At 41.6% G+C, this 26,593-nt stretch overlaps 1 protein-coding gene across 4 annotated transcripts in view; it reads right to left on the reverse strand.

The window, feature by feature from the left end:
• Positions 1-412: 412 nt before the first annotated feature.
• Positions 413-26,593, reverse strand: part of pak4 (p21 protein (Cdc42/Rac)-activated kinase 4) — a 45,309-nt gene continuing 19,128 nt past the window's right edge. For all 4 annotated transcript variants that reach the window (XM_031739932.2, XM_039622606.1, XM_031739933.2 and 1 more), the window contains 10 exons: positions 21,795-22,022; positions 21,405-21,610; positions 19,941-20,145; positions 19,142-19,360; positions 18,481-18,939; positions 17,460-17,593; positions 15,824-15,950; positions 9,607-9,732; positions 9,386-9,520; positions 413-8,172 (listed from right to left, as the gene is read on the reverse strand). In XM_031739932.2, the coding sequence (XP_031595792.1) occupies positions 8,017-8,172; positions 9,386-9,520; positions 9,607-9,732; positions 15,824-15,950; positions 17,460-17,593; positions 18,481-18,939; positions 19,142-19,360; positions 19,941-20,145; positions 21,405-21,610; positions 21,795-21,995 (1,968 nt within the window). In that variant the 5' untranslated portion in view covers positions 21,996-22,022 and the 3' untranslated portion in view covers positions 413-8,016. The remainder of the gene's footprint in view (positions 8,173-9,385; positions 9,521-9,606; positions 9,733-15,823; positions 15,951-17,459; positions 17,594-18,480; positions 18,940-19,141; positions 19,361-19,940; positions 20,146-21,404; positions 21,611-21,794; positions 22,023-26,593) is intronic.

Consider the following 26,593-nt stretch of genomic DNA (forward strand, 5'->3'; position numbering starts at 1 on the left):
AGGCACGAGGATGAGGAGCCAGCTTGTGACGCACTAATTTAAATGTTTCAAATTCAGTTTACGGGTAGCATATGTTTAGAAATGACAATGTAACAAAAAAATGTTTACTGTCATGTTCGCTTATTTCAGTCATCGAGACCTCAGACGTGGTCAGAAGAGCCACAAGTCATAGAGGAAGGGTTGAGCTGCACTGAGCCACGTACCAAACAGAAAGCATGAAGATGCCATCTTTAAAATTAAACCTCTCACCTGAATTCTGGCTGGTGTCTCTGTAATAACCTCTGATCTGTTACTGGGCCAAGCGCTTTGAGTCGTCTTTGTTTTCCACCATGTAAACACATTTATGCATGACCAACATTTCAAACACACCAAGCACATGAAGAAAGGAAATAAGAAATACACAGACTCTGGGGATCTTTACAAAAACTGTATTTGCAAAAAAGTAAAATTTGCAGAGTAAAATCTATGTTTTTACAACACCAGTGACATTTACAGAAACGAGTCGGTGCAGGTAGTCGCTCGCATGTCTGACAAAACAACACATCAACAAAATCAGATATTCAACAAGTCAGTGGAAATCTGAACAGTCCATTTGTTTCCCCTTCACGTGTTTTATTCCAGTCAGTTACTCGTTCGCTGTGGAAACCAGAGGGAGGTCCTGCAGGAGTTTTCCCAAGAAGCAGGAAAACTTTTAAAAACGATGCCTCAAAGAAAGGCACTAAACCCTGAACCCAGTTAACAAAACGATCCACAGGACGCCTCTGACAGATCTGTAGGACAAATGAAAGTTAGCAGCCCTGCTTCCTGAAAAAAAAATCCTTTTGGACTGGACCTCTTCTCTGCCCCCATCAATCAATCAGATGTCTGTGAGGAATGTCAGTGAGAGCTGTCACTTTAAGCATGTTTAAATGATGAAGACCCCTCAGATATGTGAGATGAGAAGAGGATAAAGCATCATGGAAGTGTCCTTCTCCCCGTCACCGGCAGTCCCAGCGTCAGAGTCAGTTAATCGTCTGTCAAGTAGTGACTGTGAATGTTAAGGCATGAAATCGTGACGCGTCTGCACACACAGCAGTACAATCTGGTCCACGGACACGTAGCTACGGCTACTTAAACATCTGGCACACCAGATAAACAAGATTCACATTGATAAAGGACAGCTGATCAAACAGGGCTGATACAAAAAACAGAGTGTCTTTACAACATGACAAAAAACTGTCACCAGACTAAAAGGGACTCGATCTGACCCGGGATCAGGGCCGCTGTTTGGAACAATTAAAATAAAAAAAACAAAAACAAAAACTCCACACACAACAGAAAGAAAACTTAAAAACAGCTATGAACAGACTCCTGCGCATTAACATCCAAAAATATATTTATTTTACTTGCAATGTTTCATATTAGACCTTCATCGTGGACATGTTCTGTTCGACTCACGAACCAGACGTGCCAAAACTTTTCCACTGCAAGAAAAACACGTGAAACATTTGCAGAACAAAGTTAAAAATTACGAGACCGAAGCCGTTGGTCTCGTGTGTGCCAGTTTCTCTGTGCATCGCAGGTTTGAGGGCAGTGAAGTGACCGATTAAACCGGAAAGCACAAACTAAAGCAAATCTAGATTAACGGTTTCAATGAGCCACAACACTCAAACCTCTCACAGGTGACCTGAACACGTTGTACTCCTGCCAGCGCTCCCCGACAGCTGCGGTTTCTCACAGCTGGACACAGACTTCCTGTTGAGCTAAAACATTTCTTTTGGTTGTGTTAAACAAACACGTTTCTCAGTGTTGGGAGAATCTTGTTTTTGCACCAATTCATTTAATCAATATTTTTAAATTAATATTTACATTTAATCTTCCTCACTGATGTCGCCGCCTGCACTCGCTGGAAGGAGTGCACGTGTGGAGCAGCAACTCATCCATCATCTCAAAACGAGAGGAAACGAGAGCGATTCTGACTGCTGCTTTTGTTTTTCAGTTTTTTATTCTCCTTTTTTATTGTTGATGAAAGTGTGTGAAGGGCACGATGAAGCGTGGAGGACAGGCAGGTGAGACATTTTACACAGATAAAACAGACTGGTGGAGTTCAATTCAATTCAATTCAATAAAACTTTATTGATCCTGAAGGTTGACCCCGAAGGAAATTGAGTTATGAAGAAGGAGAAGGAGAAATGAGGGCAGAAGCCACGACCTTGTACAGCTTTTGTAGTTCAGCTGATCCATGCTGGGTCACGGGCTTTGGCTGAACAGGTGAACGAGGCTCTCATGCTGGGGAAGCCTCCTGGATGTCCTCCCCTGTCTCTATGCGGAAGATGATAGCCTACACTGTTCTTCCAGAGAAAGCCTGAGGAGGCACTGGAAGAGGAAGCAAATGGCCAGGGTTTGAACCCATGACCTTCTGATGTGTTAAAAGGCCGGTGCCTGATCCACAGAGACCCCAAAGAACTGCTGCCACACATGCAGTCCTACTCCAGACAGACCAGAGCTGCCCACATTAGTGACAAGGTTTAAGTGGTTTTAATGGTGTGGCTGATGTGGCTTCAAAACAAACAAACAAGAGTTGGACTCTCATTCTGCTTTTCCAGTGGCCCCAGTATGATCCAGTCATTTTAACCAGCAACTTATAACAGATTAACAAAGTTCAGCAGGAAACACAGCCAATAAAAACCCAACAAGAATCAGCAGCATTAGCAGGAGGCCAGTCTTCATGTTAATCAGTGTGAAAAGGTTCACTTTAAAGATGAATTTAGAGGCTAATCTGGGATCGATAATCAAAACTGAGACACAAAACAGAGAACAGCAAAGTTCAGAGTGTTTCAATCACTAAATAAAGATTGTCATCCAGTCCGACATTTCATTCGCCTTTCGCGCTCGGTGACTCATTACCGGCCTGCTCCATTTTTCACCACAGAACACATCCAGATGATAATTTACAGTCTGGGAAGCTGCCAAGAAGACAAAGTACAAAACGCCTGCGAGACGTTTCAACTGAGCGGATGCTTCTGAAGAGGAAGAAAGAAAAAAAAAAAAGAGCGGCAGGGACGAGGTTTACAATTAACCTACGTTCATCCTGTGGTGGCACAAAAACATGCAGATGAAACCCGGGCATGGAAAATATCGTAACGCACGTTTTCATGGGGTGGAAATTATTTTTTTCCACCTCCACTTTTATGAAAAACAGCCGGAAGGCATGGGCACTTCAGTGCTGAGCTCCCGAAGCTAAAAAGTCAACACATTATTACATGATTAGAGGTTAAAGCAGCTGAAAGAAAGCTTTTCCCCGAGGTTGAGGTGCCGCCTAATGGAGTCTGCGTCTTTAATGTGACCACAGAAGAAAAACTGTGAAACTGTGCAGGGTGATGCTGCTCTCAGTGAGAAATCCTTCAGCCTGCATCATTAAAATGGTTCTGGTTCTGCTTTTCCTTATATACTACCACATCTCTGCTGTCAGGGCAGTGGATATTAAACCTGCAGAAATTCCAGCTTTTAGCCTGTGCCAAAGAAAACCAGGGTGTCATTAACACAGGCGTACTGTTTTTGTTTATGAAATGGTCTGAAGTAAGCTGAAATCACACATTTCTACCAGTGAAGGTAACACAGACCCTGTTGACATGTTCTCACGTGCATAAAGGCTCGTTTTAAGACTGGAAAAATCCCTGAAAACAAGGCCAAAGTTTCAAATATCGAGCAGCTGCTTCCAAACATGTTTTGGCCTCCAACCAAAGGAAAATGACTAGCGTTGTGTAAGCTGTTGTTTTTTTAAAGCTGGGGTTTGTCAAAGATCGCTCCCTGACCCAAAACACAGAGACCAGTTACACTGGACCTCGTTAAGGAGTTGGACACGTCAGCGTCAGTGCGGAGGCCCTACCGGTCTGTTGCCTGGACGCCAGGAGCAGGTTGTCTTCTTTTATTTTTGTTATTGGCAAACAGAGTAAAGGCTCACTGATATCACGTCTGATAAAAACCACAGAAGCAATCCAGTGTCAAAAACAAAGCTTTACACCTGTGTTCTTCTAAATGTCCAGAAGGGGGCAGCTACTCTGGCTGTATAGAGGTCTTTTTTGTAAATATTTCATTATTAGAGTCAGATGCTGATTATCCAGTTTATGCACAGTCAGACATCTTTTATATACAGTCTATCGCTAAAAAAGGGAAGGTGTGAATAATTTAAAACAATTTTTTCACTGACCAGTCAAATAGTCATCCAAACTGTCACATCTGTTCCCTGTTTCTCACCCTATTAAAGTGGGACAGCGTCGAGCACTGAGCTGGAAAGTGAATGAAATGGATGGGTCAAAAATGATTCTTAATCAGAAGTTAGTTGGGTTAAAGGGGGTGGAGCTAAAACAGCTCTTCTCAGATGGAGGATGAACTGCACCCTGCGATAAAAAAAAAAAGTGTTATTTTGGACTTGCAAAATACTCCAGCAGTCCTGTGCAACTGGAAAAGAGGGTGTCATTTTAACCATCTTCAAACCGCAGCTAGCTGTGCCTTGCAGAAATGATAAACAATGTTAGGAAACAATGAGCTTGAACTAAAACCTACTTCCTGCTTTGATGTGCTTCTACTCTGTGCTGCTGCTCTTTGTACAAAGCTTCAAATACGCCAGTTAGACAGCTGCTGTGTCAGCATGGTTAACAATACATTTATGTCAAGTACAGTAAATGTGCCAAAGGCCACCCAATCATACACCTTCAGGTGTGTTTCCAAAAAGCAGAAGGCACCTGTAAGTGTGCTACATGTTTCCCTGTGTCCATCGATTGGAAGTATTCTGGGTTGGCAGTTTATAAAAAGCCACCTGACCGAGTTCTGGTCGGATGTGGAGGCTGAACTGGAAGACAAAGAAGGAATGGAAACAGCCTGAGATAGGAATGCGTCTGCAGGTTGTTTATCTCCGTCTCCCTGCAGGGCGCTGGATCACAGCAGAAACAGCTTTCCTTCCATCGTTCTAAGAACGACTGCTCACAGCCACACACTGCACAGATCTCAGACGGGTAGTTAAGTCTGAAACTGTGCCCAGCCTGACCCCCTCAGAATCAGCTGACTGCTTTTTGTACACCAGCTTCAGTTTATGGAATGAAGCTGTGCAACATTTTACCTTCATACCTTCAGAGTTACAGCCCCTAATGGAGGCTTGCTGTTCATTAAAAGTGCAAAGTTTTGTACTCTTGATGGTCCGTGACCAAAAAGTTTTCACAGCATGAAGGCAAAATTATGCGCGGCTTCATGAAATATACTAAAGTTATTGTACATGAAAAAAATCAGCTGATTCTGAGCGGGTCAGGTGGGAAGAACGGACTAAGTTTTCATGGAAGGACTTCTGTTTTCCGGTCTTAGGATCGTCAGGGCAGAAGCATAAAAAAAACAAAAAAATCAAACTGAACTATTATAAGTAGTTTTCATTTATAAGTTTATATCTTTATTTATTTAAAAATTCTTCGTTTAAAATCAGTTTCCTGAGTGGGTCTGCATGTTTGAGTGCTATAATGTGGTCGTGTAGACAGCCCAATCCTCGGATTACTTAAGATATTTGACTGAAACTGAAGAGATCTCTTCTATTTTTTTTCAAATTTAGGTTTTAGTTTATTTTTAGCGAACTGTGATACTGTCAGTCGATTTCAGCCATCTAAGGAGGAATTTGAGACTTGAGTCATCATCATTTGGTAACAGTTATGATTTCTATGAGCTGCAAGAAAATTAAAAGAGGAAGGGCAGGCCGGAAAAAAAAAAGATCACATTTCCATATTCGTCTTCTACCCATCAGCGCTCTTTACCCATTTAGATTGTTTTGGTGCGAGTTGCGCAGGTTTGGAGAACATGGATCTACAAAACTGTGGAACGAAATAGTCCTGAAAGCACGATAAGCTCAGCAGAAGTGCCCTTATACAAAAATCAAGAATTTTCATGCAGGAACTATTTTTTCTCAACCAAACCACATCTGAAAGCGTATCATTCTCCAGAAGGAAGTGTAAGCGGCCCGTGTCGAGAGGCTAATGGTTGTGCACCAGCAGAGCTTCCAGGTCCACATTTACATATTGAAACTTGTACTGTCACCAAAGTGGTGCCAAAAAATATGGTCAACTCTGTGCTGTTGTTGGTCCAGCAGCTGACTGTTTTTAGGGGACAGAAGTCAAAATACACACCGGGCTTCTCTTTCTTCTCTGTAGCTAAACCGAGTGTTAAAATGAATGAAAACTTTCCACTTTAGCCAGTTTCTTTTGGTTGCATTTCTTCCTCTTTGCAATGAGCTTATTGCTGTTCTTTTCTCTTGCTGAGCCAGATTATTAACCAATCAGCATCTGACCCAACCCTGTTGGCATTTTGGAGGACCGCAGACACTCTAAAGCATCTGTGCTGGTTGAATTTGCACAGTTCCTCTCTTTGTGCAGCCAAAGAGCTGAATAAACAGACGCTGCACCACAACATTAATGTCCTCCCTCTCGGCTGATCTCTAATGATAGCAGGCTACATGCTTCTTTTCACTTGAAAAAAAAAAAAATAGTTCCCCCATGAAACAAACCGTTCGTTTGAGTAACCGGTTACAATGATGGCAAGCTCTGCAGACGTATTTTTCAGCACTTTAATAACCATTTAGTTGAATTATATTAAAGCAAAGGCTTTAATGAGGAAAAAATGAACAAGCCTGATTTTGGTGACCTGTCCTTAAAGGGTAAATCTGTGCCTCAGGTCTTGTGCTTTCTTTAGCTTTTAAACATCTCTACATTATTAGCAGCTGGAAGCTGATTTTCACACGAGTGTTAAAGCTCCAACAGACACTGTCCACTGGAGTGTGAGCAGCACAGCTCATCGACAACAAAGCTGCTTTTCTTAATCATGGCTGACACTTCTGTTTGTGAGGTGGAATAGTGTTAACATGGTCCTATAAATAAAAGCCTCTGGGTGACAGAGACCTGGTGTTATCTTATTTCAGAGTGGACTCGCAGGAGGGCAATCAAACACGAAACAAGCAGAGGAACAATGTCAGCAGCTGGAAACTTCTAACAAAAACGTCAAACGATCACAGAATAAAAACTCAGCTCAGCAGCTCAGGCTCGTTTTCTAGTTTGTCGAGTGAGCGTTGAGTGTTTAAACCCTACTGTTCTAAAAACACGAGTGAAAATCAACCAAACCCAGGGGGTGACTCAGACCCAGGTTTAAGAGGCTGTGTGTGTGTGCTGTATGTGGTCTTTATCTAAAAAACAAAATAAAACTGGGAGTGCAGCTTCTATCTCTCGTCAACAGTGCTTAAGAAAAACAATTATCACATCTCACTCTAAAATAAACCAGGAAACACTTTACAATAACAATAAAACAATCACAAAACAGAGATAGTATAACATCACAAGTGATATAGCTCTCTATGTTCATTGTACTTCAGGAGAAAAGAAGAAGAAAATTCATCTGAAACCACGACTCCAGTGTTTACTTTTTCACTTAGTGTACGCTTGCTTGTTTACGACAGGAAATTAGTGTTTTTAAGGCTACAGAATAAAGTCGGAGCCACAAGATTTCCTCTCTCAGTAGTAAGTTCTGGCTGTGATGAGGACAGTCTCCGAACGCAGGGAAAAAAAAAACGAAAGAAAGAAAATCGGCTTACAGATTGTCCTATAGTGATGTTAAAAATCAGCCAATGGGCTCTCAGCTCCTTCAAAGCATCAGACTGGTGTGCAAAACCTCACCTTCACACCTCAAATCCAGGTAAGGTCCACAGATAGGAGAAAAACAAAAGATCCACAGTTCTTAATCTTTCCAGGTGAGGCTCTTCAGGTAAAAGTGTTTACAGGAGGCTGCTCTGCTGCTCACACACAAGTATGAAACACACACACACACTCCACTTTACTGCCTCTGTTTGTTTTAGGGAATTCACTCTCGCAGTTCAGTGACTCACAGAGGATACTCCTGCACACCCTGTTTTCACGTCTCCTGTCTGTGACCTCCGAGGGTCACTCCTGTGTGTGCAGGAGTATCCTGTAACACCATCTCCAGAGTCCAGGCGTCTTAGTGGCGCGTATTATCTCACTTCATCCTGTTCTGCCGCATCAAAGGCACGATGCAGGACGGCGGCCCCCCCTTCGACAGGAACGGGTGCTTGAGAAGCTCGCTGGCGGTGGCCCTCTGAGCCGGGTCTCGCACTAACATCCGGTCCAGGAAGCTTTTGAGCAGAGGAGAGACCTGGGAGAAGAGACATCCAGGTGTTACTGATGCTAGAGTTAAGATTTTAATTGTTTGATGCCAAAACATCCAGCTGTTAATCTAACAGCTTCTTCATTTAACCACATTGGTCAGTCACTCACAGTTTACTTGTTTTGTTAAAACATGAATAAAAGCTGAAGCCTGTACTTTATGTTTACTGATTGTGTTTAGATGAAGTTATTAGCCCCAAAGACCCATTGTAAGGCAGGAAAAACACTGTTACAAGCCAAAGACTCAAATATTTTAGTTCAAAAAACAGTCTCAGACAGTTTTTATGCCCCTGAGAGCAGACATGCCTGATATGGTCATCTCAGGCACGTGGAAGCTGCACAGAAGCTTTACCCCCCTGCAGGAGCTGAAACAGCTTTTTTCAGACCGCATGCACCGAGGGATCCAGAATAAATAAAAGTAGTATTATTTTGAATTGTGAATCATGCAGAGTTACTCTGGGAGAGTCCAGGATTTAAAATTTCAAGATGGAAATGAGAATCTTAGCTCCCTTTGAACACCTCTTTTAATCTGAAAGCGTACTGCCCTGATGGATGTGATACTCTTTAGCTCGTCTTGATGCATTCTCAATCATCCAGGTAAGTAAATCTCCAAAAGTTGCTTCTGTTCATCTGGAAGTAGCGCTTTCAGTGGGAGAAGCGTTTCGTCACTCATCCAAGTGACTTGGACTAACTGAAGAAGTCACTTGGATGAGTGACGAAACGCTTCTCCCTCTGAAAGCGCTACTTCCAGATGAACAGAAGCAACTTTTGGGGACTCTTTAGTTCAGGTGGTGGCATCAGCACCAGGACCTGAGCCAGGTCACAGATAACTTCTGCCATTGTTGCTTGATGACACTAAGCAGAAATCACATGTTGCAGATTACTGAACACTCCTTTCACCTTGCATGTCATTTTGCTCATGCAACAATAAAATAAGGGCAAATTATAATCACACCCGTGCAAAGCAGTGGCCATTAACACCACCACTCCATTCTTCCTCTTGTGGAAGCAGAAGTTCTGCTTTCATATGAAACTAAAATAAATTGCTGTGCTTTTGATTGTGTTTCTGTCACTAAGGGGAAACCGAAACACTAAATTCTGCCAACTGTGTTTCATACAAAGGCTGGTTTTATTAAAAGCTCATCTGTCTGTTTTTTTTTCCTGGTGTTTTCAGCTTATTGCCCCCTCTTCTGTTTCTGTACCTTGTGCAGATTCTTCAGTTTGGGTGGCAGGTTGTCTCGAATCATTTTCATGGCTTTGAGTGGCGGCTCATTGAAGTACGGTGGCTCCCCATCCACCATCTCTATGACCATGATACCCAGAGACCAGATATCCACCTGGACACAGAGAGGAGAGACCGTCAGCGACGGGTGGAGACAAAAATACAGGTTTATCCTGACAGACAACACAGCCAGAGTGTTACCTCTGGTCCGTAAGGTAATCTGGATATGAGCTCTGGTGCCATCCAGTATGGAGTTCCAACCAGAGACTTCCTTCTCTGCACTTCCTTAGACACCTGTGCACAGAAACCAAAGTCGGACAGCTTCACCTGCAGATGGAGAGGAAGGAGGAAAAGAAGACAAGAAGAAACAGGAACATTATTGTTAACATCAAACATTTTTCTGCAGCTTTTCACAAACAGACTTTACTTGAGCGAGCAGCTCGTGCTCATTTTGAGTCTATTTGTGGACAGTCCCCATAGCTCTTATTTTGAACGCTCTGTTGTTGCTAAACAGCTAGCTCCAGCACTTCCTGTGTCATGTTTCCCCACCTAGTGGCTGCTCTACAGTCAGAGTGTAGACTGTATTAAAAGATGGATGAAGTCTGATGCTCTCCACACAATCTGACCAAAGAAGGGATGATACTGAGCCAATGTTGATATCCTGGTTCATCCCTCGTTTTCACTCAGTTCAATAAAAACTAACAAATAAACCCATAAGAGTTTACAGAGGCAGAGAGCTGAGGCATGTTTTCCCCAAAACCTCTATACAGTCAAGGTGATCCCAGCTGGGCACCTGTCATAACCGGACGTTACATCCTTTACATACAGGCTATGGGTCAGATAGACACCAAAGGCTAAGACTGCAGCTACCTTCAGATTAGGATGGTGGAGTTAGTGGACTGAATTTCGAAGTTCCCCAAGTGTGTGTGTGTGTGTGTCTTTATATATGTGCAATTATTCATTCATTTGTTTAGATAAGTGTGGGTATACTTTCCTGCCTGCATGATGCACTCATATACAATCTGATTCTGTGGAAAACACCATTTGGATACTAGATGACAGATTCCTGGTAACAGAGCCAGAATGGTTATCGGTTTACTGTTTCAGCCGCATAAAAATAAATATTCAGACAGTTTATCTGATGAACCACACATGACCTCATGACAGTCAGGCATCGCTGCCATCCACACCTCGTTCAGAGAAAGTTTCTGCATGGCTGCATACTCAAGACACTGGCTGGCTGCTGGGCTCAGATTACTCATAAAGAGAAATGAAACGGCCTGTTAGGAGAAGTGGTGCACACTGCACATGTGTGAACACCACCATACACAGACGTGAACATGTTGGTCACTGAGCTCCACGTCCAGCAGACGATACAGCACAACCCAGAACAAAAACCCACTGCCTGGCCTTACTGTAGGAAGATGAAACCATCACACAAATGCACTGCTCAGCACGCAGGTGCATTCAGACACAACAAACACTCCCGCCCCTCTGCCGAGAAATGCTTCAGGCTTGGCTGATTCTGCTTCCCCTGGCAGGCCAAACCACAAGCAGCAAGTAAAACCCAGCCCAGTACCAAAACACCACAGCTGCCAACAGGAAGCGCTCTGTGAGAGAACGAGACCACCCAGAGAACTTCAAACTACGGTTTTCAAATAAGCAGACCGCTACTTCCCCCAAAGCCTGCATGCACATCAGTGCTTCTTGTTTTATTGTAACCCGTTTAGGTTCATTCAGAGTGCTAACAGATGACACTCTGACTTGATTTTTTAATTTACTGAAACTTTAACTACTAATACAGATACTGGAAATAAAATGACTGCATAGTTTATCACTAGGATGGTGCATGACATCCTCTGCTTACAACGGGAAACAATTTATTCTGCAGAAGTGCAACATCATCTTCAATCTGGGAAATTTACTCCTTAGACATGCCACTTTAGACTCATGTTAACCTGAGCCATGTTTTTAACTATAAAGCTGGTTTACAGGCAATAAAACGGTGAGAAATTATTTATTTTTGGTTATACTCTGAAACTTGTTTCCTCTAAGAAGGTTGTGGGGGTTTATTTTTCATTATAACTGTTTATTATTATACTGATAAAGAAAAATATTATTTTTGAAAATCATTTACAGGACCTGCCACCCTTCATACATTTGCTGTCTTTAGACATGTATGGAAGTTATGCTTTCAGTTTTAGTGCTGTATGGGTGAGTATTTTATATTGCGACTCCTCTGAGCTTCAACTAGCATTCAGTATTTAGACTAATAAGATTTGTCAGATGGTGATGAAGATTTGTGTGGGTGTTAAAGTTTTTGCATCCAAGTGATGTAAATTTACTCATCAGACATTGAGCACAAGGCTGCATGCAAACATCTGCGTGCCCACCAGTTTTTTGGGACCATGAGGACTTCTCCAACAGAACTATAGCGAACCAACACGAACCCTACAGATGGACTCCGAGTCTACTTGGAAAAAAAGGAGAATAGGAATGACTCATGTGTGGTGTCCATCTGTGTCAGTAAGCAAGTGTAATCCCTGCCTTAGAGCCTTTCCCCTCCCAAAGATGAAATTAAAATAGTCATAATGATAATAATAATAATAATGATAATAAACTAACACTTTGTGTTTGTAGAATCTGCAGTGTTTGAAAAACTAGCCAACACACCATACAGATAATAAATTAAACAATCTGAAGGTCATTAGAGCTACCAAAACACTACTGGAGACATTACAATAGAAACATTTCTGCCATGTTAAAGCAGGTTTACTCATTTTATTCTACTGCAGCAAACTGTGGACACAGAGTCTCACAGGAAGATTAAACAGAGCTGGCAGGTGCTTTATCTGTCTCACGACAGAGTAGACAAAGCGCTTTGGTGTCACTGCAGACAAACGCTTGGTCATGCATAGATCTGGAGGCCGAGGGGATGGCGAAACCACAGCTCATAAAGACATCAACCCACAAGCATTCATCAGATGTGATCAAGTGCAACGTGGTTTATGCAGTAGCATCAAATGTGTGACTTGCACAGCAAGTACGCTCTCAGAAGAGGCTCAGCAAAGACCTCCGTCTGTGTATAATATATACGCACTACACTGTATAAGCAGGTTTCCTCTCACTGGAATTTATTCTAATTATTAAACATGAATTAAGAAGCGGTGGGCCAACTCGGCCCTGCAGGGCTGAAGAGTTACAAAGAAACGTGTGGTCTTGATTGCAGCTTTAACAGCTGTTACAGACAGCCTAGCATCCGTGATCTGAATCTGCACTTTCTGACTGAAGGGGTGTGAATTTAGATCAAAGATGATTATGAGGTCATGAAAAAAAGGAAAGGTGGCAAACTGCTGAGTTGCAGTTTAATAATTTAATGTATAATATGGCAAATTGTTGTTCTGTGCTGATGAGCTATTAACTGAGATGTGAACAGGATTACAAACGACGATGATCACAATGCCAGGAGAAACTGCAGGTGTAACGACGCCAGAAATACACGGCAGCCACTTCTCTACAGGAACAGCACAAAAAACTTTTCTAATGAGGAACTGATTTTGGGGCATTTCGTCATACAAAATACAGAGCCTCGTCTTCTATGAAGAAATGTGTGCGGATTTCTGCAGACTTTTGTTTTTCATGTTGTGATGCAAGAGCTACAGCACACACAGTGAAGGCATTCAGCATCACGGTTACATCAACTTATCCTATGTGAGAAAATTCTGGCAGCAGTGACATTAAAACATTAAGTCAGCAGAACCTGCAAAGTTCTTCAGTTTTAGAGGCACAGTTCGTGTGTGTGTGTGTGTGTGTGCGCACACTATGACACACCAGAGGATGAGTTCCTTTTTTTATTGGTTTAACTGTGGTTTCATTTTCTGTAGAAAGCAGAAACTTGCTTGTCACCAGGCAGGAAGCGATTGGGCATCTGTCTCAGATGCAGTAGTGGTTAAAAGGCATCTGGTTCCTTTTTCTAGCTGCCATTTTATTTTAACTCGTGCAAGAAGTGGGCTTGGTTTTGTCAGTGGCTGCAGTGCATCCTGCAGAGTTTCTGCACCCCGAGAGATAAAATTTAAGTAGAAACGATAAAGCTGCACCACTATGGGCGCATGCCACAGTCCTTTCTCACAGCAGACAGTGTGATGCACTACAGCAGAAAAAAACTCAGATAATGCTATTAATATTAGTGGTTAGTGCATTCTGCTTAAGTAATGGTTTACTGGGAAACCTCCACCCTCACATTTAAATAGAAAAGAGTCTTACTTCAACTGTACTCACTGTATAACTAGCTAATAATTAATAATTTTAAAATTAAACTAAGCATAAAAAGATTTTTTTTTAAATAGGAGATACAGCCTTTTTGTTAAAGGGAAGGAAATTATTACATAAAAGTGATTTACATGGATATGAATACTGGCGTGGGTTGAAATTTCTATTCTTCCCTTGTTTGAAGTGTTTGAAAACTCCTCGTCGTTGACATTTCAAACTCATCTCTACTCTGAATATCTCTACATCTGTCTGTTCTGCCCTTTCTATATATCTAATACACTTTCAACGTGGCAGGTATACTGGTGCAGGCTGGATTCAAGGCAATGGCAAGTTTGACAGTATTTGGATGAAGGTTTTCTTTTATTTTACCAAAACACTTTTTCTCCATTTGAGTGACTGCTGCCTGCTCCACTCCGTGTGCAGTACATACGCGGGCATGTATATTTGGCTAGCTTTGACATTAATGCTTTTTCACATCTCTTAATCACGAAGTTTAACCATCATGACTAAGTACCAAACGCCTTCACCTCAACGTCAAGCATAAGCCCAAACTCCTAAAAGTCTTAATCCTCAAAGAGACCTATGGAGAGGTGAGCCGGCAACAAAGCTTTACCTCATCAACTGACAGTTTCACGCTTAACGTGTTTTATTTAATTCAAAATGGTTTCCTGTGACAGATTAATCAGACACTCAACATACAAATGAGTAAACAAAAAAATTCCCCCCAAAAAACTGCAGCCCACAAGTTGCCCATTATGTACAGCCCCGTACTGAACAGACATATTTACACAAGCACATTCAGCAGCTTTTTGACCACCTGCTCTGTGCAGGTGGTCAAAAAGCTGCTGAATGTGTTTAGGGGAAATCTGTACATTCTACCTGCACAAAAACAAAAAAACACCTGGGTTACACTTGCTAAACTGAAAGTGCACCACATTAAAAAAAAACTGTGCAAACTCCAGTAAGGGAACTGATGGTGGGGCTGGAGAGCTCAGTGATCATAGAACCAGAGAAACAACACCCCTGTCATAGAAGGCTCTGTCATTTTGACCCACATAATCGAGTGGAGGACAAGTTTTAATTCAAGCTGTCCCAGCCCAGTAACGCTCAGATTGGAGGTCAGCGAGTTCTGTCTATCGACGGGCTCTCCAGCCCTCTGCAAGCACTGCCGAGGCATACAAAGGTCTGAGGGGAAACTAATCTCCTCTGGTGATACTACAACGGTCATGTGCAAGCCTACATTTAGACATGCACAAGTTGCGATTTACGATATTTGTGCTCTTCTTGGTGTGACTAATAGAAGATGCTTGGCGATAAAAGGTCTGTTACAGTCTTTTGCTAAAAAAGTTGCTTTCTCAGCAACTACTTTGTGGTCTGACATAAAACCACAAGTGTGAGGCCATTGTTTTAAAAACAGAACTATATGATTCACCTTCCTGTGAAACTTTGACCGATCAGCTGGCTGGGGTTTCCTCTTGCGTTCCTCCAACATAAAAAACTGTTTGGTTCTATGGAAAAAAACTTTACTCTTGTCAAATTATTAACATATAACATGGCAGACTTTCATATGTAATTTAAAGCAGTTCTTAATTGTTTAGGTTTTAATTTAATTCCCTCAAAATTATTTTGAAAGGTGAGTCCCTGCAAACCAGCTAACAACTGCCAATCGCACTTCCCCACCGGCAAGATTACCAAGTGGCATTTAGCTGCTCTCTTATTCAGCGACTCAAACCCCACCATCCTTCACAAGATAGTTTTTGTTCTGCTTGGGAAATCCGACTGTGAGCTAGAGGGTCGCTCTAACCAGAAACCAGAGCATTTGGAGAACCAGTTCGCACGCTGAGCTCACTGAGGCTGCAGAGCTGGATGAGGTTATCATCGTAAAGTAAAGTTCTTTTCATAGGAGGAACTGACATGAAAGTCAGCTGATTATTGCTGATATTTATTTTCACAAAGCGTATACAGTACTATGACTTTGTTTTTTTGCACTTACAGATGCACATGGCAGAGCAATGGTAGAGCAATACAACTTAATTCTGTGGAAAATGCTGACAACATCTGAACGCTTGTCCCTTCCAGAGAAGTTTTATTGAGTGTTACACTGCAAAACAGGAACTTAAACTGATTCTTACAGAAGTGTAGTACATACCCGTCCATCATGAGTGAGGAGGATGGAGTCGCTCTTTATGTCTCTATGAATCACACCCTGTGTGTGAAGGACAGACAACGCCTTCAGGACAGACAGACACACTGTGGCGATCTGCTCCTCATTCATCCTGCAGACAAACAGAGACACCAGTTTTTGTGATTCAGTTCACAGTCAGGAGTGAAAAGTTCTTGAGCTACAATAATGTGCATCACACAGGGTGTCTACATGCAAACACAAGTGCAATTTAAGACTTAAAGACCTCTTTTAGTACAACCTTAAGAGATACTAAAGCCAAAACACTGTCAGTTCCAAATAACATGAAATTAAATTATCTGATTAAACTGTGAAAATTAGCAAACAAATCATTGTTTACTTAAACAACATCACATTTTCTGACCTACGACAATCAGCACAGTTTGTTAGCATTTTCACAAGCTGGGCTTAAACCCTATTCACTATTCTCTGGTCATATGTTAATGAATTTGAACGTTTCTATTTCAGTAAACTAACGAGCAAATTGGCTTCCTCTTTATTGTCATCATTTACCCAGTTTCCATCAGTGTACTGCAAGTCTCCAGGCCTAAAATAACCACCTGCCAGCACAAGATTTCAGTGACTCTGGTAAATAAGACCTATAACTGTTTCATTAGCTCATGCAGCTTATCGGTCTGTTACTGTTAAACATTTCCGCATATAAAAACAGCAAGATGGGGTGGTGAAACTAGCACATCCTACATGATGTATTACCTAAATGTTTTCAGAGGGACAGAAATTATTTACGTGACATGACTAAAATATTCCCATCACACCAATCCAAATTTACTTTATGAGCCCCTATGTGTGTTTTAGACTTAGAAGATTCAGTCTGCCAAACACTCTCACTCCTGTTGCATGGAAAACAACGTAAAATGACACAGACTACTGTAAAGCAGTATGTTTCTGTGCTGAATAGATAGGAGACAGCGCCCCCTTATGGTGGAAATCATATCTGGTGAACGAACAACTTAATAAGGGGCAGCCTTAAATGGCTTAAAGCTTATGAAAAAGGAATATAATGGGTACAATGCCTAAAGTATTTTGGTTTCTTTCAATTAGCAAACATTTCAGAAAACCAAATCTATACAGTCAGTAACTTGGAACTAATTTTCTCCCACTTAAATTCCAGCATTCAGTCCTCATTAGCTTGTTTTTAATTGGTCCAGAACACAGAAGCTAAGCTAACAGAAACTAGCTAACGTCACCTTTATTCTTGCTTCACTTCACTGCCTTACAGCTAAAGTTTGTATTCATTTTGAGACTTTATTAAATCACTAAGAAAGCCTTGAACGGCCTCGCTACTGGTCATACAGCAAACATGGAGATCAACATGTGCAAACATGCTTGCATCAGTGCCAGATACTTACATAGGCTCTACGCATATTCACTGCATAAGCATAAATTAAGGTTTAGTGTGTGTATATATTGGTAATTAATATCAAATATTGTTGCTGGAAGAACTCAGTAAACATTGAACTGGCTCAGTGATTAAGAAAATGAATAGACAGTTGGATTTTTACTCTTATTATTGTTATTATTATAGCCATTTAATACTGCGAGGTCCTGCATAAATGACTGATGTATAAAGTGTTTCTCTCACCTTGTGTGTGTCACGATGTCAGTGAGCGCTCCTCCCTCCATGAACTCCATGACGACCCAGAGCTCATCTCCCACCAGGTAGCTGTTATACATCTCCACCACGTTCTCATGGTGATAGTCCCGCATGATCACCACCTGCAGTTACCACACAGAGAGGTAGGATCATCACATTACTTTGATTGCACTGAAGCCCTGCCTCGTCACTCATGAAGGTAGTCCAGTGTTTAAAATCCAAGGTGGAAATCTGCAACTGAGGCGAAGGCGAGATGGAGTGTGAACCCCACAACGCTTCCTTTGGCAGCGCAGACTCATGAGATGTGTCTAAAGGCGACTTCTTACTTATTGGTTTTATCTTGAATCGAGTGTGGGGAGAGATTTCACGCATTTCTTACCACTCTGATGTATTAACATAAAAATCTATGTTTGGAAAAATGCGCTGGTGTCAGGAAAGCATCAAATATTATTTTTAGATTTGAGACTATTAAAAAAAAACAGATCTGTATGAACAGAGAAAGATCTCGTCTCCTCTTTGGTTCAGCCAGCTTTCTGAATGCCTCTGAAAAACAAACGCAACATTTGTATTGACTGTGTTTAACCATGCTGATTAAACTGGGTTAAATTTTGATTGTTTATTGTGTTAAAAACTTATCTTCATAAATTTTAAATATACAAAAATGTAAATGAATCTGACTGAAGTTGCATTTTGGTTTTATTTACATTTAAGACGGTGTCCCAACTTTTCTAGGTTTGTATGTTTACCATAGTGGCTTTTCAAATAAAAGCCACCAGCAACGTCATACATTGATTTGTGTCAGTTTTTATAAAATAAATAAATTACAGACGTCCAGAGATCAGTGACCTCACAGCTGGTTAAGGCAATGGCCGTCAGTGCAGTAAACAGTGCAGAGTAGACGAGCCAACTGGAATAACCAAACGCTCTACATTCCCTACTTTTATGACGTTTTTGCCATAACCTGGCATGTTAATTCTGACTTTTTTGAGTTGCCAAACAGATCTTTTACCTCATTGAAGAGGAGTTCTCTGCGCTGTTGTTTCCTCAGGTCCATCTTCTTCACGGCGACCAGTTTTCCTGTGTTTTTCATCGTAGCAATACACACAATCCCTGTGGAGCCCTCACCAATCTTAATGTAGTGATCCAAGTAGGTCCGCGGATCGCCCGGATCGACCACCATCTGCAGCGCCGCTCTGAACTGCTCATGGGAAACTCTCTGGGGTTCCCTCTGTGGTGAGCGGCCCTGAGGAGGAGCACCCGATGCAGCGGGCCCAGACGGTACCGGGGGTCGTGGGGCTGGAACGTTGGGGTGAGGGGTGTGCGGGAGCTGGGAGGACTCAGGGGCCAGGATGGGGTGGGAAGAGTGATGAGGGTGTGGGTGGCTTATAGGGGGCTTTGAGCCAGAGGAACCTCGGACGGAGCCGCTAGAGGGGCCGTTCTGAGGTGAGGACTCATGGTGTCGACCCACCTGGAAAAGGGAGCCAAAGAACAAAATTATAAAATCTAAATGAAGCTTTTCTGTCACAATATCTTCCTACTCCCTGGATGTGAGGTGCATGAGTGTCTGTCACAAAGAAGGTAGCTAAATCTGATCCGGAGATCTGCCAGCAGGCTCAGTTTAGACATGTCTGTGATTTTATCACTGGTTCCCTGAGGTTTCCCACCCCTACCTGTCCTGTGGGGCTGCGTCCGCCATCGCTCTCTGTCCGCGGGTATGTGTTAAACGGCCGTGTGGCTTGTTGAGCAGTTTTCATCACTCCCTCAGACATTGGCAGATTTGGGGTGCGTATGTTGGGTCCTGAGAGAGGCCTCTTGTCCCTGGGAGACTGAGGACTGCCGTCCCGTGCCACGTAGCTGGACTTTGGCCTATGGTCACCAGGCTGATCCCGCTGAGCCCCATGATCCCGAGGAGAAGGAAAGATCCAGAGAAAGTAAATTAATGGGAAGTATTCAAAGAGAGACCAACAGAGAGGAGGTGCTTGTACTGCCTGTTGCGCTTTTATTTTCTATAATATTTACTATAAATCGTGAATGGAATTGCACTTACAAAGTGCTTTTATACTCTGAGCACTTAAACCACTTCGTACTACAAACCTCATTCACCCACTCACACACATTCATACAGCGTTTAATTCTGTGGCTAAGCAACTATAAGAATTACTATTTTGCGAGAGTATGTGGGCTAAAGGAGCAAGGGGTCAAACTGAACCACAACCGACCTTTTGTTACAATGTTCATGTCAAACATGCTCAAATTTCCAATCATGATATCAGTGTGAAGCAAATGGCTTCAGATTACTCTTCTCTCAGTTTCAACATTTTTTTCCTCTACTTTTGGGTAAATGTGATGACGCCTTCTGTTTGTGAGGGGGGAGTCAATCCGAAGAAAACTGAGCAAGAACTGAGCATCAAAGAGCCTTAAAAATAATAACACAGCCGTGAATGTGAAGCCAGGTTCTTCCGTCTCTACCTGGTCTCTGTCCCGAGGCTGTCTGTCTCTGTGAGGGGGAGGAGGGGGGGCTTGTCTGTCCCTCTGGGCTCTGCTGGGCTCTTGGCCTCGGGGCTGCTGTTGGGGGCGGCCCTGGATCACCTCATCTGTCTGAGGAGGACGGACCCCACGCTGACCCTGGTGGCGGGGGTCACCTCCGCTCTGCTGGTCTTGTCTGGGTCGGTCTCTGAAAATCACATCAACACAAATGTAAATACAGAACAGATATATTATAACTTTATATTATTTAATTAATTTGCATTTCTCCTTTATTTTGCATTTTATTTATTTTCAAGTCGTTTCCAGTTTAGTTTTTATTGTTTGAAAATGTTCAGTTTTAGTATTTTTATTTATTACAGTTTATTACAGAGGGTGTTTGTCAGTTCAAAATAGACTTTACAATATAAACATAGCTTGCAGTGAAGGCAGATGACTCACAGTCATGTTGACATGCCAAATCTGAATGAACAAAAGGACTGAAGCCTCATTAGGCAGGTTGTGTCAAGAAGAACGAAAGCAAAGACATTTCCCGTATAGTTTTCTTTCTGTTTAATTATTTTTGTAAACGGAGGTCATTTCAGTTGAGTGAAAAAACTAAAAAGCGGTGTGGTATACATTTTAGTTATTCCACCAAAAAAGATGGAAAAGCAATTATCTGAAACAAGATTTTGCACTTAAATAAAATAAGACAAAATAAACAAACACAGAAAATGTCTTTAGTTTTACTCTGGTGCAGATGTTTATTGAGACTGGGATGTCTACATGACTGTGCAGACAACCTGAAAAAATGCCACATAATAAAAAAAAAAAAAAACCCAAAACAAAACAAAACATAAACAGAGTAATAAAAAAAATGAAACTTAAAACACTAAAACTACTTAAACTATATAAGAACATTTCTGGTAAGTACACAATAACATTTCAGTATAGTTTAGATTTCATGACAATTCACTAAGTTTCTTCACTCGTACTTGTAGACTTAAACTTGTAGTTGTCTTAAACTAATCTAATTAAGTAATCCTATATTCATGAGTAAGAGTTATTTAGCTGGTCCTGAAAACATCTGGTGTGTAGGGAGTAACGGTGCCTTCCAGAGGAAGTCAGAATTGGAACACCCCCCTTATCTCAGCCCCATCAACCCCGAGTTAACAATCCAAGATAGCGGCAGTGAATGTAAACAGTATTAATTTCTGAGTTGTCATTTGTGACTCACTAAATAAGCCATGGATTGTCCAGTGATTAGGATGCATCCATGAATGTGCTGCAGTGGTGTTTTGTATTATGCTGTATTGGTAGTAATGGACGAATTGCTCTACCCTGCTTTTCCGTTTTTTCGACTTTACCGGAACGCACGCAACAGTTTCGGCATCCAACTTCTGAGGAATTAGGAACGCGGCAAATGTGCATGATTATCACTCCACGGGGAGCTGTACTTCATTGTCTCACCTGTCTTGTCTGTCTGAGTAGTGTCTGTATTGAGGATCTCCGTTCTCCTGCCCTCCACCTCCTCCTGAAGAGCTCGAGTCCCTGCGAGGGTGCGTGGGAGGACTCCCTCGCCGCAGGGAGTTGGAGCGAGTCACGGACATGGTGTCGAACTCATCCAGCAGCCATGTTAGAGACTCTGTTCCCATCCTGCTGCCGCGTACGATGGTCTGGAGATTTTAAAAAAAACAGAAGAGAGAATGCATTACAATCTGTAAAGTTAGCAGGTTACAAGGTTGGCAGTGTATGTTGTTTTTGTATAAAAATGACTGAAAACTACAATCACGAGAATATTTCAGATCATCTGTCACTAAAGAATCGGTATGATAAACTCAATCTCTGATTTCCGCTCACCTTTCGCGGTTCTACAGTAGTGATGATGGTCGCGTCAATAAAGGGTTTGGGCCTCTGCGCCGTGTCTTCGATGAGTGACTGCCATTGCCGCGGCAGCCCGACAAACTTCTGCTCCTGCTCATCAAAGTCCGTGTGCACACGGTGCTCAAAGTTGGACGGAGCTGAGATCTGGATACGAGACTTCTTCTTTTTGGCAAACATGATGGCAGCTGTGGCCGAGCATCAGACCTGTGTGGAGGAAGGAGGAAAGGGATGAAGGTTAACAGAAAATAACAGTGAGGAGAAAATGCAAATGTAAAACTCCCAAGTAAAATATGTAAAACACATCACACGTGCATGCTCACAGGCAGCGACGCTCGAAAACAACTGCTGTCAAGCTTTAAAAGTCACATCTCATTTAAGGGTTTTAGAGGCTGTGGATGAAGTCTTCTCAATGAATGACTTTCTAAAATTCTAAATTTTCTTGTCATGGTTTTAAAATGACTCGGGTTTAATTTGCATCGTATGTTTGATTAAGCTCCTTTTATCATGTGTTCTGTTGATTTTACCTGTTCTTTAAACACTCCCATGTGGCTCTCTTTAAGTAATTTTTTTAATTTATCATATTTATGATGAACCTGATGAAGTCCACAAACTGAAACCGATCAGTCAAATAATAAAGATGTTCTACACAGTAAGACTTGCTGGAGCTTCAACCTCGGCAGAAATATCAAACAATATTTTCTTAGCAGATATTTTTATTTGAAACATAAAAAAAAAATAAATCTTTGCTTTGCTTGTCAGTGTAAATTCGCATGTGTTTTTGGAGACAGACTCAATTTTTTAAAAAAAAAACATGATTAGGCTGAAACAAAAATACTAAACGAGTAGTCTTTTGTTGCACTGCTTTGGCCTCTTGTGGACGTTAATTGAGAGTCAAACAATTCAAAATCCTGTTTCTTTTTAACCATTAATCAAATGTGATTTTTGGCCAGTTTTGGCAGCCTCGGCGGCGTGTCACGTACATGCTCTGCAGTGAGCCATTAATAGCTCACATTATGCCAGATAAAACAGACGAATACACGATTCTGCACTTATCACTTAAAAATAATTGTGTTTTCAACTTATCATTGTGTGCGAGTGGGAGGAGGTCTCAGAACTTTTCCCACGCCCTTTATCTCATCCTGCTACATTTTCCTTGAGGACTGATATTAGATGGCTATAAGAAGACTGGAATAAAGAAGTGGTTTTAATATTTTCGATATTTAACTTGTTGGAAGGACTGTGAGGCCCCACTCAGGATTGACACTCGCTCTTTACTTCAGCTGAGGGTTCTGCCATCCTGCTCCCAGAAAAAGCCTCCACGTGCCCCTGATACTTGACAACATGAGCACAGGCCCACGTGAGGCTCACCTGATCTTGCAAGTGGAAAAAAAAACTTTTTAAGCCCTGTAATAAACTGGCAATCTGTCCCGCCAATGAAGCTTTCTCATGTTTGAAAGATGTCTACACTTAGTTAGTGACCTTAATAAAATCACCTGCTGTTGTGGTTGACTGAAACAAAAACCAGCATATGTTAGAAAACAGCAGTCTAGATCCAGTATGAAAAAGACACTCCCTGTAGTTAAGCAGGGGAATCAGGTAAAGCAGGTGAATGACAGATGAGGTGGAGCAGCGGGCTCATTACATATTTAAAAAAGTCAAATCTGAAAAGTTCCTACCTCAGCAAAATAACCTGATGATTTTTTTGATGTACTTAATTGAAGCAGTGCAAAAAATGTTAAAATCACAGTAAATGTTTTCTGAACTACACACCCCCAAAGTAGACAGATATGCTGAACCAAATAAATTTTAAACCCACTCCAAATATCACAATCTAAAAGGCAAAATCTTATTTTCTTCTGTGTGATTTTTTTTTTCTAAGAGCAACATTCAGCATCTGTCGTTGTAATTTGCTGCAAATGATCCTCTGCTTGCTTATAAAGACAGAAGGTAGAGTCTGATGGCTCCCTCTCCCTCTCAGCACTGGCATTACTCCTCACTGTCTTTTTGCAGTTCTGGTTATTCATTATTAGTCATGTTAATTATTAGTTTAGTTGAACAGTTTAAGTGATAGGCAAAGGTCAGAATCCAACAGCTCATTGTCTGGCTGGTTTCTGTACCATCACCACTCTGAGAGTTGATGACTAAGAAAAAATTCATATGTCGTATATTTATAGTAAGACAGTAAAATCTTACACGGCTTCATTGCACAAGAAGGATTCTGAGTATGTAATGACTCAGCTGGCCTGTTAAAAGCAGCTGCTTTCTACAAAATACTGTGCTCATTGGTTCAATTTGCTCATGAAAAGAACAAAAAAAAAAAAAAAAAAAGGAGAAAGTCAAAAACAAAGTGATGAAAAAGATGCTGGGATGTAAGGATGGGGAGATAGAGGGCGGGGTGAGGCGATTGAGAGGGTGATCTGGGTGGGTCACAAGTGAACAGGGCATGAGTCATGTTGCTGAGCTCACAGGCTGCTGTGGTAATAAAGTCTTTCACAGCAGGAACGTTTGAAGTGAAGTGAGACCCGCCCAGAAACACACCGAGAAATGAGAGGTTCAGAGCCAACGACGCAGCACAGACACAGAACATCAGCACAGAAAAATAAATCAGGATCAACGTTGGCATAAGAAAAAAAGTGTCAAATAAAACCGACGAAGAAGGAAGAAAAACAGCAAAACAACAAAGTCATTGCGTGCTCACTGCATTGATTTACTGCAGTAGTACTTATATTAGTACTTATAGTAGTATTATTTCTTGTTAAAGGTTCCCTGTGTGCTAGGGATGAGCGGGAGCTGTAAAAACAGAGGAGGTTCAAGTATCTCAGCATCATATTCACAACTGATGGGAAGATGGAGTGTGAGAAACCGATGCAGCTTCCTCTTGGTACTGTGGTTACTTCAATATTTTACTAATGAATAGCTTTTATTTTACCTAGTTACGAAAATAATTTTTAACCTTAGCTTGATGTTTCCTTACACCCTAAGGAACAACTCCCAGAATCTTCCTCCTGGTGAGGAACAAAGTTTATTATTTAACAGTAGTACTGGATCAGAAGTCAGTATCAGCAGATAATCAAAACCAAGGTATTGGCATCACATTTCAACCGGAAAAAGTTGGATTAGTGTATCCCCAGTCATGAGCTCCACTTAGTTACACAAAAACGAGTCTGCTGGGTTCATCCTCAGAGATTGGATGAGGAGCTCGCAGCAGAGACACTGCTCCTTTGTGTCAGAAGACACAAGCTAAGGAGGTCCCGGGGAGGTCTAACTAGGAGAGACTGAGGTAAATCCTGAATTTGCTGAAGAGATTATATATCATCTGGACTGAAAGCACAGCTATAAAGGAACTGGAAACTATTGCTATTGTCTGTTTCCCCCCCTTTGACACCTGCAGTATAACATATACGTCTTCCACAAAAAGATAGTGGCAGAGCACCTCGAAGGTATTTGTCAAGAACAGCATGATACTAGCTACCAGAGGTCGGATCAGTGAAGCAGGAAACAAGAGAAATGTGAAAGACAAGAGACGATTACAACCGTCAAAAAGCCATGTATGCAACTCATGACAAATATAAACAAAAATGAAATCGAGTGGGAACTCCGAGCATGTCACAAGTCTACGACAAGTATGCAGTTATTTAAGGGAGGTTGAGGCAGGTGAATTCCCAACACAGTCAGATGGGATGCAGCGGATCTTAAAGCCGACAGCTCCTGACATGTGGTGCATGTGAGAATAGTGTAGATAGCGGTTGAGTAAACGAGCGTCATGTGTTTTACCTCCCGCGCACTCTATCCAGGAAGCTTCCCCTTAAAACAAACCAAGTATTTCCAGTAATGTGAATGTGTCTGAAAAAGGCCATTTCCTCTTGATAGGATAAAAAAATCTAATGAAATGAATGGTAGACAGAGATCAGCTGTGATTTATATATGCAAAGCTGTTCTCTCAGTTTTCTCAACAGGATTATCAAACACAAATTCCATTGGAAAAGAGATGAACTAAGATGAAAACAGAAAGAGATAGGTCATTAACCTATTTTTTTATTCTCTTCTATGAATTTTAGTGACATCTGTACAAGAAGCGCTTGTTATGTTCATGTCTCTGTATGAATGACTGGAGAAGGTCAGGAGGAATTAGATTAGAAGTCTGTCGCCTTCAACATTTCCAAGTCAAAACGCTGATTCAGTTCCTAAAAGTAAACAAATACAAAATGGTCCAAATTTCTTCAGCTCCAATAAAATGATCACATCAGGAGTTAGAGATGTTGGACTAGCTAACTACAGAGCTGTGGTTAGGCTAATATTAACACATCAGAACAGGAAAGTGGGATGAGGGTTAAACTGTACTCAATAAAAGTTCTTGTTGAGGGTTCCTGATGGACAAATGCTGTCATTAATATGTTGCTGTGTGGTTTGTTTTACTTGGAAGCTTATTGCCCACACTGAAAACTGTGAGACCTACTACGCATGAATATTGATCACAAAACTTTTGAGGGGATGAATAAACAGTTTTTGGGAGCTCGCCTCTGTTCAAATAACATGACATGAAAAACTGCAGCACCTTAAAAAGACGAGAAACGGAGTCCACACGTCAGCATTTCACAAGCAGACAGGAAAAGCTAACACTGGTGCTAATGCTAATAATGATAAAAAACAAACAACAGCATCTGGAGGTCATGTGTGAAAACAGCCACTCTTATTGTTTTAGGTTTAGTGAGCAAAGCTGAAGCATGCAGACTTTTTTTTGACCAAATCAAAAAATTTAGCTTTACGTCTGGAGA

Source organism: Oreochromis aureus, linkage group 14 (assembly GCF_013358895.1).
Source record: "Oreochromis aureus strain Israel breed Guangdong linkage group 14, ZZ_aureus, whole genome shotgun sequence".
Taxonomy (NCBI): domain Eukaryota; kingdom Metazoa; phylum Chordata; class Actinopteri; order Cichliformes; family Cichlidae; genus Oreochromis; species Oreochromis aureus.